The 15,392-nt window shown below is 39.9% G+C and overlaps 2 protein-coding genes across 2 annotated transcripts in view; one reads left to right on the top strand and one right to left on the bottom strand.

Moving 5' to 3' along the window:
- rsph14 (radial spoke head 14 homolog) overlaps positions 1–15,392 on the top strand; it is a 665,166-nt gene that overhangs the window by 65,985 nt on the left and 583,789 nt on the right. The window lies entirely within an intron of this gene.
- The window catches only part of gnaz (guanine nucleotide binding protein (G protein), alpha z polypeptide), a 339,095-nt gene continuing 326,872 nt past the window's right edge, over positions 3,170–15,392 (bottom strand). The window contains exon 3 of the mRNA XM_048611487.1: positions 3,170–4,555. Coding sequence (XP_048467444.1) covers positions 4,211–4,555 — 345 coding nt within the window. The 3' untranslated portion in view covers positions 3,170–4,210. The remainder of the gene's footprint in view (positions 4,556–15,392) is intronic.

Raw genomic sequence — 15,392 nt, 5'->3', positions numbered from 1 at the left:
AGAGGATAGGTGGAGAGGAAACAAACAGGTCGAAGAGGCGGGGATGGAGCCAGTAAAGGTGAGTGTAGGTAGGGAGTTAGGAAGGGGATAGGTCAGTCCAGGGAGGACGGACAGGTCAAGGGGGCGGGATGAGGTTGGTCGGTAGGAGATGGAGGTGCGGCTTGGGGTGGGAGGAGGGGATAGGTGGGAGGAAGAACAGGTTAGGGAGGCAGGGACGAGTTGGACTGGTTTTGGGATGCGGTGGGGGGAGGGGAGATTTTGAAACTTGTGAAATCCACATTGATACCATTGGGCTGCAGGGTTCCCAAGCGGAATATGAGTTGCTGTTCCTGCAACCTTCGGGTGGCATCGTTGTGGCACTGCAGGAGGCCCAGGATGGACATGTCGTCTGAGGAATGGGAGGGGGAGTTGAAATGGTTCGCGACTGGGAGGTGCAGTTGTTTGTTGCGAACCGAGCGTAGGTGTTCTGCAAAGCGGTCCCCGAGTCTCCGCTTGGTTTCCCCGATGTAGAGGAAGCCACACCGGGTACAGCGGATGTGAAGAAGGTGTTTGGTATGCTTATATTTATTGGTCAGTGCATAGAGTATAGGAGTTGGGAGGTTATGTTGCGGCTGTACAGCAGATTAGTTAGGCTACTTTTGGAGTACTACACGCAGTTCTGGTCTCCCTGCTATAGGAAGGATTTTGCGAAACTTGAAAGGATTCAGAAAAGATTCACAAGGATGTTGACAGGGTCGGAGGGCTTGAGCTATCGGGAGAGGCTGAAAAGACTGGGATTACATTCCCTGGAGCGTCGGAGGCTGAGGGGTGACCTTATAGAGGTTTATAAAATCATGAGAGGCATGGATAGGGTAAATAGACAAAATCTTTTCCCTGGGGTGGGGGAGATGAAAACTACAGGGCATAGGTTTAAGGTGAGAGGGGAAAGATTTAAAAGGGACTTAAGGGGCAACTTTTTCACGCAGAGGGTGGTGCATGTATGGAATGAGCTGCCAGAGAAAATGATGGAGGCTGGTAGAATTACAACATTTAAAAGGCATCTGGATGGGTATATGAATAGGAAGGGTTTAGAGGGATATGGACCAGATGCTGGCAAAGGGGACTGAATTATTTTAGCATATGTGGTCGGCAAGGAAGAGTTAAACTGAATGGTCTGTTTCCATGTTGTACAGCTCTATGACACTATGAGATCAAAAATGTCTGCAGTGTTCATCTGACCACAGATTGAGGCAAGCTTTGTAAGATCCATATGGAATAAACAAAATTGCTTGCACTGAATTGATTTTTTTTATCTAATGACATCGAAACTAAGCAACTGAGGCAATGCCAAAAAATTCATATCTTCTGTTTAACATGTATGATAATGTCACATATTGGGAAATGAAAGCCTTGCCTGCCAGTTTGCCAGCATGAAAAACAATGGAGTTCGACTCTGGAATACACACCGAACTATATTTGAACAGTTAATTGTGAGCAGCAGAGCAGAGAGATGGAAAAATGAATTTGCAATAACAAGAGTTGAAACTCCCCATCTCCCTGCCTGTTTCTTTCACCATCTTGGAAAACAGTACCCCGCAAGTAACGTGAGAAAACATCCACCAAGAACTTGATGGTATTACGGATTCTGCTCCAGCTACATGTGTGAGTCAACAATTAACCGACTGTGGTCTCAGGATTAATATCTAATACTTCAGAGACTCTAAGGACTTTTAAACTGCACAGCCCTGTTCCTCCCTGGCTCCCCCTGTTAAACTTAATATGTGTGTCTGTTTGTTTTTTTTATTATTCAGTAAATAATGAATTCCTCTTTCATTCACTCAAGCCAATCTAAGCAATTGTCTTCCTCATTTTAGTGAACTATGGTTTAATCAAAGGGTGATAGTTGCATGCTAAGGAGAAGTAAAAATATTTGTTGAGACCAACTGAGTGGTGTTAAAAAGAGGGAAGCCAATTCCCTCTCCTCACAGGGTCTAGGCCCGAAACGTCAGCCTCTCTGCTCCTATGATGCTGCTTGGCCTGCTGTGTTCATCCAGCCCTGCACCTTGTTGTCTCGGATTCTCCAGCATCTGCAGTTCCTGCTATCTCCCTCTCCTCACATGTTGTGGCACATATTTAACTATTTTCCATAAGTATATTGGTTGTTTACCCCTCTTCCTAGTTCTGTTCAGATCAGTAGTAGGTAGGTTTGGAGTGGCTTCAGTTCCTATTCCAGATGTTTTGCATTTTAAACTCCAACCTTATCCCAACCCACCCATTTTGTGGAAATTAAGATTCAGCCTAAGGTTTCTGAATATAGATCAATTCACATCAGTTTTTTCCAGTTTGAGGTTCTTGAAAAGTTGATGGATGATTTATTTTTGAATATTTTAAAAACGAGCTGGAAATAAAAAAAAAACAGAATTGAACAAGATTTTAAATGAAAAGCTAAAGCAAAGAAAAAAATTGTAAATGGTTGTATAAATGATGTGGAGCTAAATTGGTATAAGAACTCAAATGTTTCCTTGTTACTTTAAACTGAGAATGAACAACATTTTCCCGATGTATTTCATTGCTCAATGAACCTAGTAATGAAACACCACAAACTGAGACCTAAATCCTAGCCAATAAAATGTGTGGCTTGAATGTTAGTTAATCTTTTCTACTTAATTTGGGGAAATGAATTGAACTGCTTTCCTTTCTTCATTTTGTGCAATTAGGGCTACTTTTATTTGATTTTCTAATCAACCCATTTAGATACCCATTACATACCTCTGGAGTAGATGGGACTTGAACCTAGGTCTGTCTGGCTTAGAGATAGGGACACTACCACCGCACCACAACAGCTCAATTTTTTTTTATATATTTATGACTGTAGAATGAAAATCAGATGTGTTCTTCTACATGTGGGTGATCTGTTCCTACAGATTACTGCACAGACATCGAAGACAATATTTTTCTCAGCGTGTTTCGATTAAATGATATATTTCATGCTGATATCTTGTTTTATACCTTGGATAAAAGTTACACTGATGAATGCCGTGAAATAAAATCTGTTTTCTAAATTATTCAAAGTATACATTATCATAAATCATCTTCACAATGATGGATATCACACATTGTACAACTAGTATCATTCATTTTATTTCATTTCTTCAAGTGAACAGCTTTTAAAATTTGTCTCAAAGCCCTTAACTGCAGATTCACATACTAGCCTTTGTTTATGAGTTTATCTTCTTCATTTCAGAGTGTGCTTTATATTTTTAATGTATTTACATACTTCTGTCATGTGAATGTTGCACAAAAAAAGAAAGTAAAATCAATGCTGTATGCTGAGCATTTTTGTTTTAGTTACCAATGTATCTTTTGGCCATCAAAAATTGTCTTTATCAATTCATCAAGTTGGGATATATCATATTAATGTCAGAACAGTTTATATATCATTAAAACTGCCTCATTATCAGTCACTGGTTCTTTATTGTTTCCATTTTCTAACCAAAAGAAGTAAAAAGTTTGTAGAGCATGACAATTTCTATAGTTTTGATATTGTTCTTTTTGCTCTTCCCTGTAGAATTTCTATATTAAATTGTGGAATCGGATCAGTCAGACATTTCCGTTGCAGTGAGGCCAGTATGATATAACCTTGGTATCAATTGTTTGTACAATGATGTAGAATTCAGAACAAAAATGGAGGACGAAACAATACACACATCATTTATATCTGGGAAATTAAATGTTCATTAAAAAGACTTTCATCGATATTGTTTCTTATTTACAAGGAGCCAAAGAATAAGTGGCTCTTTTTTTAAGCTGAAGGAGAGGAAAATAACTGTTGCCTTGCGTTTGTCTTATTTTTGAAATGGCATACAGCAAACTCAGATTTTGGTATTGCAGATTGCAAGTTCGATGTTAGGAATGGTAGAGAGCTTACTAATTCACTGCAAGTAATCTATAGCTCAGTCATGTCAGATAAAAACGACATGTTACATCAGAGATCACAGTGTTTCTCATGATTCCATACTGGAACTCATGATGCTGGATTGCGAATCACTAGAATCTTAGTGAATTAGTAAAGCTATTCAGTGCAGTAGCTCAGACCTCATCCAGTTATCATCATTGTGGTAATTTTCCTCACCCCCTTTTGCTGCCAATTCCAGCATTTCTCCTGTATAATTTTATTCTTGACCTCCCGAATCCTTGTATGGATTTTGTTCAATTGTAGTTGGAATATTGTCTAGCAGAGCCCAATATATTTCAAGTTATTTTGTATTATCACATCAGTAACTGCATCAAAAACAAACTGAATGTTACTGGTGTCTGTGGCACATGTAAAGTGGGAGTAGATTTCCTTTGTTTCCTTGTTGCGGTTCAGGTCCTCGAATTGCCGCTGAATATAGACAGCGGCCTCTTCATATGTGTTCTGACCCTTGTACTCTGGGAAACATACTGTCAATGGAATTCGTTTGATCTTTTCTGCAAGGAGATCTTTCTTGTTCAGAAACAGGATGAGTGAGGTGTTGATAAACCAGTTGTTGTTGCAGATGGAATCAAAGAGACGTAAACTTTCAGCCATTCGACTCTGAAACAAAAAATGATAATAAGATGGTTAAAAACTGAAGATATTCTTGGTATCGGGAAGTAAATATGGAATTGATGTTAGTAATTTTCCAAAGAGAATAGAGGTGAAGATTTTGTTCTCAACACTCTATGCATTTTTCTTTTCTATATTTGCCATCAGTCATGTTTAGATAATTAATTATTGCATATTGCTTTAATGTTGCACGGTTACTTTCAATGCATGATACTTATAATCACAGTTTGATAATAAAGAGGGTGACTGGTTTAATGAAGCAATTGACTTGAATTGACTTGTTATCTCTCGGCAAACACTATATTTCAATGCATAGCACTTTGCAACCATGCAGTACACGGTAAGGTCAAGTAGAAATTTGAGATTACTTGCAATTGCCAAATAGTTGTTTCGAAAATGAATTACTGAATGCATAATTCAGTAATATGTAGGTGTGATCCTGCTTGTTATTCCAGTGATGAACCCACTGGTGCTCATCAGTGTTACCACATGCCAGAGTATAGGGAATCAGTAAAAGGCTAGGTCACTTGCATGAAGTCATTGGGAACCCACACCATTAATACTGCATGACTTAAACTGTCAGAAACCGAAACGCTTGACTAATTCGCAGGTCTCAACTAATGTCAGAAGTTTCTGCTTAAAGTTGATAAAATGGAGCCCACACATAACCATTGCAAGGCCATCAATTTGGAGAGAACAGGAATTGGAGCAAGATTTTGATCTATTGACAGTGAAGGAATGGTGATTTATTTCAAAGTTTGGATGTTGAGTGGCTTGGAGGGGTTATTGCCACATTTTGGACCTATCTATAAAGATGCTGTCATTTAAGCATAACAATAATCTTTCATTATGAAAATCTTCTGTTGTATGTGTACTTCCTGTCTCCAAACCTTACTCCCTGTTCTCATGAACTTTGGAAGTGCTTTCCTGTCAACATTCAATACTTTAAACTGCTACATAGCATTTCCCAAATGATTCTGGCTTGTGAACTGTGGTGATTCAGATCAGGGGGATTCAGTGCAGATGTTATGACCTTGATTCTGCCAAGCTGAGGAACAATGTTAATAAATGGGCAGTTGGAAAAACACAGCAGGTCAGACAGCACCCGAGGAGTAGGAAAGTCAATGCTTAGGGCCGAAACCCTTCATCAGGAGCTGAGGAGCAAGTTGATCCTGTCCACAGGCAGAGTGGGTATGACTCCTAAGGTTCACTTCAGATGCACCCCCAATAAAAGGGAGTGAGCATGCAGTCTCCTTCAATCCCTTTTACCAGCACCTTGTCATTAACTGCACTTCCTAGTAGGAAGTTCATACCTTTCCTTTTCCCAGATGTAGAGTTTGGCTGGCCCTAGTATCCCTCTGTATCACTATAGGCATACTTGCCACATTGTGGAGAAATACAGCTACCCTTTCTATGGATACAAAATTCCAATAACTCTCAGTGTTTTGTTTAATCTCATCAGAACTGTCAGGAGTGCTTTTACAGAGATTCTCCGTTGCATTCAGAGCCATATCCTGCAATTACAACATAAGCAGAAATTGTCAAAGAAGATCAGCAGGTCTGGCAGTATCTGTGGAGAGAAAACAGAGTCAATGTTTCAATTCCAGTGACCTTTCTTCAGAACTGCCTCTCTGACTGATTCCAATTCTCTGCACACGATGTAAGTGCACTGATAAATCTCACTGGTTTATCACCTTGTCTAACAGTTAGCCTGGGCATGCCCAACCTTTTGGTGTTAAAACACACAGGTTTCTGAGGAGGGCTCCCCGAACCTGAATAAAGGGATCTATGAGGATATGAGGCGTGAGTTGGCCTTGATAAATTGGGGAGAGTTACTTAAAGGGATAACAGTGGATAGGAAATGGCAAACATTCGAGGAACACATGAGGGAAATGCAACAACTGTTTATTCCTGTCTGTCAGAAAAGCAAAATGGGTAAGAGGGCCAATCCATGGCTGACAATAGAAATAAGAGATAATATCTGATCCAAGGAAGAAACATACAGATTGGCCAAGAAAAATAATAAATCTGAGGATTCTCAGCAGTTTAGAATTCAGCAAAGAAGGACCAAGGGATTGATTAAGAAGGGAAAAATAGAGCACAGAAGTAAGCTTGCAGGGAACATAAAGACTGACGCCAAGAGTTTCTATAGGTACGTGAAGAAAAAGAGATTGGTAAAGACAAGGGAATGTGTAATAGGGGACAAAGAAATGGCTGAGGAACTGAATACATACTTCGGTTCTGTCTTGACAAAAGAGGACACAAATTAGATACCAGGAATTGTTGGAGGATGCAAGATTTAGGATGCAAGAGAGGGAAGAACTGAGGGAGATCAATATTAGTAGAGAAATGATGGAGGAAAATTGTTGGGATTGAAGGCCGATTAAATCCCCAGGGCCTGATAATCTACATCCCAGAGTACTTAAGGAAGTAGCTCTAGAAATAGTGGATGCATTGGTGGTCATCTTCTAGGATTGCATAGATTCTGGAACAGTCCCTGCAGATTTGAGCGTGGCTAATGTCACTCCAATATTCAAAAAGGGAGGCAGAGAGAAAACAGGGAATTGTAGACCGGTGAGCCTAACATTAGTAATGGACAAAGTTCTCAAATGCATTGTCAAGGATTTTATAGCAGAGCATTTAGAAAGCAGTGGCAAGATCAGAGAGTTAGCATGGGTTTATGAAGGGGAAATCATGCTTGACAAAGCTGTTAGAATTCTATAAAGATGTCACTAGTAGAGTTAACAAGGGGAGCCAGTTGATGTAGCATATTTGGACTCTCAGAAAGCATTTGACAAAGTCCCACATAAGAGATTAATGTGCAAGATTAAAGTGCATTGGGGGAAGTGTATTGGGATGGATAGGAAACTGGCTGGCAGAGAAGAAACGAAGAGTAGGCATTAATGGATCCTTTTCAAATTGGCAGGCAGTAACTAGTGGGGTGCCACAGGGATCGGTGCTGGGACCCCAGCTATTCACAATATATATTAATGATTTGGATGAAGGAACAAAATGTAATGTCTGTAAGTTTGCAGATGATATCAAGTTGGGTGGGAGGGTGAACTGTGACGAGGATGCAGAGATCCTTCGGCATGATCTCGACAGGTTGGGTGAGTGGGCAAATCAATGACAGATGCAATATAATTTGGATAAATGTGAGGTTGTTCATTTTGGAAGCAAAAAACAAGAAGGCAGATTACTACCTGAATGGCTGTAAATTGGGAGAAGGGAGTGTGCAGTGGGAACTGAGCGTCCTTGTGCACCAGTTGCTGAAGGTAAGCATGCAGGTGCAGCAGGTGGTAAAGAAGGCAAATGGTATGTTGACCTTCATTGCAAGAGGTTTTGAGTACAGGAGCAGGGATTTGTTGTTGCAGTTGCACAGGTGAGACCACACCTACAATACCCGTGTGCAATTTTGGTATCCTTTTCTGAGGAAGGATGCTCTTGCTCTTGAGGAAGTGCAGCAAAGGTTTACCAGGCTGATTCTGGGGATGGTGGGTCTGACATATGAGAAGAGATTGACTAGATTGAGATTGTTTTCGCTTGAGTTCAGACGAATGAGGGGGGATCTCATGGAGGCTAATAAAATTCTAACAGGACTGGACAGGATAAATGCAGGGAGGATGTTCCCGATGGTGGGTGTGTCCAGAACCAGGGGTCACAGTATGAGGATTCCGGGTAGATGATTTAGGACGGAGATGAAGAAACATTTTGTCACCCGAAGAGTGGTGAGCCTATGGAATTCATTACCACAGGAAGTAGTTGATGCCAAACCATTGAATGTATTCAAAAGGCGACTAGATATAGCCCTTGGGATCAAATAGGATCAAAGGTTATGGGGAGAAAGCAGGATAAAGCTATTGAGTTGGATGATCAGCCATGATCGTGAAGAATGGCAGAGCAGGTTTGAAAGGCCGAATGGCCTTCTCCTGCTCCTGTCTTCTATGTTTCTACGTCTGTTTCTCCCAGTATTTCCCTCGCTCCTATGGATGTTCAGTTGCCTATCAGTCTCTTAATTTCTATCCTTTCCAATTGACAAGGGTGACTCGTAAGAGTTTCTTCTGGAACAGGGATCTATTGATCAGCTCATAATCGTCAGCCAGTGTTAGCTTGCCTAGACCCAGTTACTCTCTGTTCCTCTAGATGCATTCTTTTTAAGGAAGAGTGTGAAAACTCTGAACTCCTGAAGGAAAATTTGTTCACAGAGATTTTCAAAAGTGGCTTCAAGTGCCTGTACCTAGTAGTCAAAAGCAAGCTGCTTAACACTTCAAATTCCAGGTATAATTGGTTAGGCTGTTCCCTGAGGGCATAGAATTTTTGATGGTATGTGTACAGCACTAAATGATGTACACTTAAGATAGGCTTTTTACTGCTTCATAATCAGTGGTACTTTCCTCAGGAAAGAGGGAGTAACTTGGTGTGCTATCTCAGAATTTACAACAATAAGAATCAATGTTGGATCGGCCTCCTTATCTGCTAAGTTGCTTGCTGAAAATATATAAAAAAAAGGTTTTGACCTCTGTCTCCCCAGACTTAGGAAAAAGAGCAAACTGAGTTGTCTCCCCACTTCAAGTCTGAGCCAGTGGTGTTTTCATGGGACACCATAAAAGTTCCTGCTCCTCAGCTTGAGCTGCCTTCGTTCAAAAAAACCTATCTTGCTGCTTTTCCTGCTTACATACAAAGACATCTAAGGCTGGATTTGTGGAATAAGTACTAAAGCTTGCCTGTGAACTCTTTCACCACCAGCTTGAACATAAGAAACACTTCAACAAAACAAACTACAATACAGGTAAGAAAAAGACTGCAATATTTCTTTGATGTGTTTCGTGTCACGTAAGTTAAACATGGAGCTGTACTTCATAGTTCCTGTTTTTTAATCTTTGCGAAAGTACTTTGTAGGGTTCAGGCTTTCCTTTAAGACAGTCTAAGCAGGTGAGGTGGAGTTGATTGGTTCCCTTCTCTCCCATTATTTAACCGTAATAGGATTTTGTTTTGGAAAGAACAGCTGTATGAGCTAAATCAGTAAGTGCTTAACTGTTTACATGGTATGATTGTAAAAGACACAACCAAACTTTGAGTTTCTTTAAAAATAAATTGGGTCAGTTTATTGTACTTAATGCCCTACAAGTTAAACAGTTGAATATGTTCCAAATTTAGCATGTACATGTACATACACATTTGAAGATTACACAGATTGTAGAATGGGGAACAATAGATTAAGCAAGTTAGAGTCCACTAAAATGAAGGGATACATACACAGTTTGTAGAGGTTAGTGATTTAGGTGCCATCAATGGTACCTGAACTCAATGGTCTCAGCTACATTCATTCAACATCGAGCTGGCTTAAAGATGCAGATGACAATTTATTTGTTCTTCTAGAGATTCATAGAGATCTATAGCATGGAAAAAGGCCTTTAGGCCCATTGCGTCTGGTCAAAAACGACCACTTAACTAATCTAATCTCATTTTCCAGCACTTGGTCCATGGCTTTGTATGTCTTGTATGCAAGTGCCCATCTAAATACTTCTGAATGTTATGAGGGTTTCTGCTTCTATCACCTTTACAGACAGTGATTTCCAGATTCCCACCATCCTCTAGGTGAGAAAGTATTTCCTCATATCTTCTCTACACCTTCTGCCCCTTGCCTTAAATCTAAGCAGATCCCTCCATCGGGGGGAAACGTTTCTTCCTGTCTTCCAATGTGTGCCTTTCAATTTTATACATTTCAATCATATTCCCTCTCCATCTCCTTTGCTCTAAGAAAAACAATCCCAGTCTGTCCAATCTTTCTTCATAATTGAAACTCTCCTGCCCAGGCAACATCCTCTTAAATCTCCTCTAACCCTTTCCAGTGCTATCATATACCTCTTATAATGTGGATTCCAGAATTGTACATAATACTTTAACAACGATCTGTAGCTTGGGTTGCGGTTGGAGTTGTTGGTTGGTTTGCTGATCTGACTGGATTTCGTGCAAACGTTTCATTTCCCATCTAGGTGACATTGTCAGTACTATGTAGCCTCCGTTGGAGTTTCAACAGAGGTTACACAGCACTGACAATGTCACCTAGAAAGGAGATGAAATGTTTGCTCGAAAACCAGGGCAATGGAATTAGTTGGAAAACTCTATTAAAGAGCCTGACACAGGCACTATTGCCTGAATGGCCTTCATCTTTGCTAAGCCTTTCTATAATTCCAAGATTTATCATCAGTTTGGCTAAATTGGCCTTTTCTGACTTCTGTATATTGATAGTTTGAAGAAATACATGTGAGGGTACATACACATTTATGCTATTACATATGCTAAAGGAGGATGCATTGTTACAACTCAAAGAAATCTATTTTATAATTAGGCATTGGACAGTCGCAAGTCAATTCTGGCCACGAGGGATCCACTCACAGGATGACTAATGCCACTAATCCTAAATGGTATTGTTGCAGGTTGAAATTTATGACAAAGAACATTTTATGAGAATACTAAATACTTATACTTATATATACTGATAGTCAATTTATTACTCTTGACGTACAAAATAGAAACAGGAGTAGACTAGTTAGCCCTTCAGCCTGCTCATCTAATCAATATGATCATGGCTGATCATCCAGTACCCATTTCCAGTACCAGGAACAGTACCCTGTTCCTGCTTTCTCCCTACACTCTAACTTTTTTAAAAAATTCATTTGTGGGATGTGGACATTGCTGGCTGGCCAGCATTTATTTCCCATCCCTAGTTGCCCTTGAGAAGGTACTGGTGAGCTTCTTTCTTGAATCACTGCAGTCCACTTGCTGTGGGTTGACCTACAATACCATTAGGGAAGGAATTCCAGGATTTTGACCCAGTGACAGTGAAGGAATGGCAATATATTTCCAAGTCAGGATAGTGAGTGACTTGGAGAGAACTTGAAGGTGGTGGTGTTTCCACATATCTGCTGCCGTTGTCCTTCTAGATGGAAATGGTTATGGGTTTGGAAGGTGTTTGTTGAGTATTTTTGGTGAATTTCTGCAGTGCATCTTGTAGACAGTACATATTACTGCTACTGAGTGTCAGTGATGGAGGGAGTGGACGCTTGTGGATGTATTGCCAATCAAGTGTGCTACTTTGTCCTGGATGGTGTTAATTTGGCCCTAAGAATTATATCTAACTCCTACCCAAAAGCATTCAATGTTTTAGCCTCAACTGCTTCCTGTTGGAGAGAAGTCCATAGCCTCACCACTTTCTGTGTGAAAACCTCTCTTCTTAGTCCTAAATGGCCCACCTGTATCTTAGACTGTGATCCCTGGTTTTGGACTTTCTGGTCATTGGGAACATGCTGCATTTACCATATTTAGTCCTGTTAGAATTTTTTAGGTTTATATGAAACCCCACCCTCATTCTTCTAAACTCCAGTGAATATTATATAATCGATATAGTCTCTCATCATATGTCAGCCCTGCCATCCCAGGGAGCAGTCTGGTAAATGTTCATTGTACTCTGTCCATTGCCAGACATCCTTCCTCGGATACCGACTAAGATTGCTGTATAATTGCAGCAAGACATCCCTTCTTAATGGCAGAAGGAAAATAATGATCTATGACTTCATATACTTTCCTTGTATTTCTAAACATTATAATTGAAATTTTCAGAAACTAATTGGGGAATAATGCAGAATAATAGGACTATTCTTCACAAAAACATTGTAAAATACTTAGACATGGCAATTTGTTTGAGGTGATATTTTTTCTAGTCCCTGAAAATGTGGCTCAGGGATGTACCACTGCTGATAATATGAGACAGAAGAATGGAAAGCATTTAACAAGCAGATTTCTGGATAGGCAAAGTATCTTATTTCCCAAATAGACAAAAAGACATAAAACAGAATGTAAAGTCAAAAGTTCTTAACATTAGACAAAATACACAACACAGACTCCACTCAGCCATCATAACCATCATCGAGCAATGATATTAACTTCACTTCCATCTTTCACCATAGCCTTGTATTTTATTCCTTGAAGTATTTGTTCAATTCTCTTTTGAGCGTTTTATCGAATCTGCTCTTACCAATCTTTCAGCTGGTGCATTCCAGATAACAATCTGCTGTGTTTAAAAAAAACTTTCCTCCTGTTGCCTCTGATTCTTTTGGTAATCACCTGAATCTGTTTTCTCTGGTTATGGATATTTTATCTATTGGAAACAGTTTCTCCTTATATTCTCTAATAAAACAGTTGAACACCTTTATAGCATCTCTTCTTGCTTGGCTTTAGAGAGTACAGCTCTGACTTCTCTATTCCGTCTGCATAACTAATGAGTGTCATATCTGATATAATTCAAGTAAATCTCTTCTGCACTTTCGTAAGGTTCTGGTTTTTGAATGTATACGATTTGTAACCTCCGACTGCAGTTGAAATAAATAGATGGAACAGATTGCTGAATTTTCACCTGCTGATTTGAGCAGATTGTTGCGTGGGTGCCTTTTGGAGCTTATCATCTAACTCAGATGCCATAATTAAATATTTTATGACTTTGATAAAGAATGATATAGCAGCATGATTTTATGGCAAAAACCATTTTCAATAGTAATTGTGCTGATGGATTTCAGAAAATGTTTTCTTTGAAGCCTGGAAAATTTAGGTATCAGGAAGAAGTGATTAAATACAACAAGCTTGTCTCATTTTAACTGCCACATTCCACATCAACAATTTTCACTTTATCCCTTAATCTCTATTCTCAACAATCATACTCATTTGCCTTTGGAACTCATTTATAACATTTGCTTCAATTATTTACAATGTTAACTTGATTCACAACTCTTAACTTTAAATAAAAGAAGTTCTGTGTGACTTACCTTTTCCAAGTAACATTTAGCCCATGTTCAAAATTGCTGCTATTAGCAGTGATAGTCCTCTGGGTTTCGTCAATGAGAGTCTGACTAAATTCTGCCATATGTACAGGGATGGACTCTGCCATCAATATATCAGCTCTTACAGGGGTGCTGGTGGGGGAAGGGAATGACAAATGGATATGAGTGGGAGCATATTGAACACATACCTCATTTCTATTTTCACTTTCTTCATGGTCCCTCTTTGGCATAGTTGGACTTTCCTGTTTACAAAGAGCTGGACAGCACTTTGGTGCACTTTATTCAGTTTTCAATGGCTAGTGAAAGGCTTTCGTCCGTCCTATTCATGATGCCAGACTGAGTGTGCAGGTCATGATCAAGCCTTGATCAAGGCTTGCCTGCACGCCATATCTAGTGTAGGTAATCACTCCTTTTTTAGAGGTAGAAATCAGAGCAAAGGTCTGAGACATCATGACATTTAAATGTGAGGTGAATTCCTCCAATTTCTCTCCAACCTTCTGCCGTGTCTCTTAAAATACTGACAGTATCTTCATATTTTCTGTTACTGTTCCAGAATAGTTTTCTTTGTCAGTGATCTTTGAAGATCAACAGTTCTGTCCTCTGAGCACTTTGGCAGATATTTTCTGCTGTTGGCCTGGTCTCTAACACCTACTCACGTATGGTGTGAGAGTCACTATGTGAGAACACAGTTACTTGTTTTGGAGATCCCATCAAGGTTTGTGTGTCTGAGCTTGTTGCAAATATTTTCATGTTCCTTCGTTAAGGTGCATAACCTTCCATGGGAAATCTTTGGCCCTACAGCATCACCCAATTGATGCTTATTAGACCTTTGGGAAATGAGAGACATGAAGTGAAACTGACATGCTGAAAACAAAATCAGCAGGACGTTGGATCATCATGTTTTAGTGGCTGCTGACAAATGTGTATTGTCTGCTATGTGGCTTTGTAAATCTCATTCTCTCATAAGATATCTCTCCAGTTCTAATAGCCATGTATTCCAAGAATCTATCAATTTGTAGTCTTTTGTTTTCTGCTGCAGTCAGGTTGTAATTCCATGCCCTTCCCTGAATATCTGTGCTCTCTTGTCTTGCAAGGAGAGAAAGAAGAGAATGGTGAATGTAGGAAATGGACTGTATTGAGAGGGTGAAATAGCAACTTTTTTGGAGGGTTACTGTGAGGCATGAGTGAAATGGAAATAACATGTGAGTGAGGTTGTTTCTTGCTTGTTATTCAAATGTGGGGTGTGGATGTGTTGGCATCTTTGCCCATTCCTAATTGGCATTGAGAATGTGTTGATGAGCTCTCTTCCTAATGGCTATGGTCATTTTGTGTGGGTAGACCCACAATGTTGTGAGGGAGGGTTTGAGGATTCAGTGATGGTAGTATTGTTGAATGTTATAGAAATCTGGTTAGATTATTCTTGTTGGGGATGATCATTGCCTAGCAGTTGTGTAGTGAGCATCTTAATTGCCACTTATGATCTGAATGTCATTGAGGTCTTGCTGCTTGCAAGCATGACCTGCTTCAGTATCGGCGGGTTTACGAATGGCACTGAACATTATGGAATTGTTAGCAAAATTTCCACTTTTGACCTTATGGTGGGTGGAAGACCATTAATGATTGAAGATTGTAGCTCAAGATGATTGGCTGAGAATATTTTCTTGATGAACTCCTGCAGCAATGTCCTGTGACTGAGTTGATTGGCTGCCAAACTGCAAACCTTCTCATTTGTGCTAGTCATGACTCCAACTAATGGAGAGTTTTTGTCCTAATTTCCATGGACTTCAAATTTATTGAAATGATGGTAACACTCTTGGTCAAATGCTGCCTTGGGTCAAGGGCAGTCACTCCTCACTTCCGGAATTCATTTCCTTGACTCATGTTTGGATCAAGTCAATATTGTAATGAGGTCTGGAGTCGAGTGGTCCTGTTAGAACCTAAGTGAGCTTTGGTGAGTGTGACTGTTAAAAAGTGCTGCTTTGTAGCAC

Source organism: Rhincodon typus, chromosome 24 (genome assembly GCF_021869965.1).
Source record: "Rhincodon typus isolate 14 chromosome 24, sRhiTyp1.1, whole genome shotgun sequence".
NCBI classification, from domain to species: Eukaryota; Metazoa; Chordata; class Chondrichthyes; order Orectolobiformes; family Rhincodontidae; genus Rhincodon; species Rhincodon typus.
This window is presented reverse-complemented; position numbering and strand designations above follow the sequence as displayed.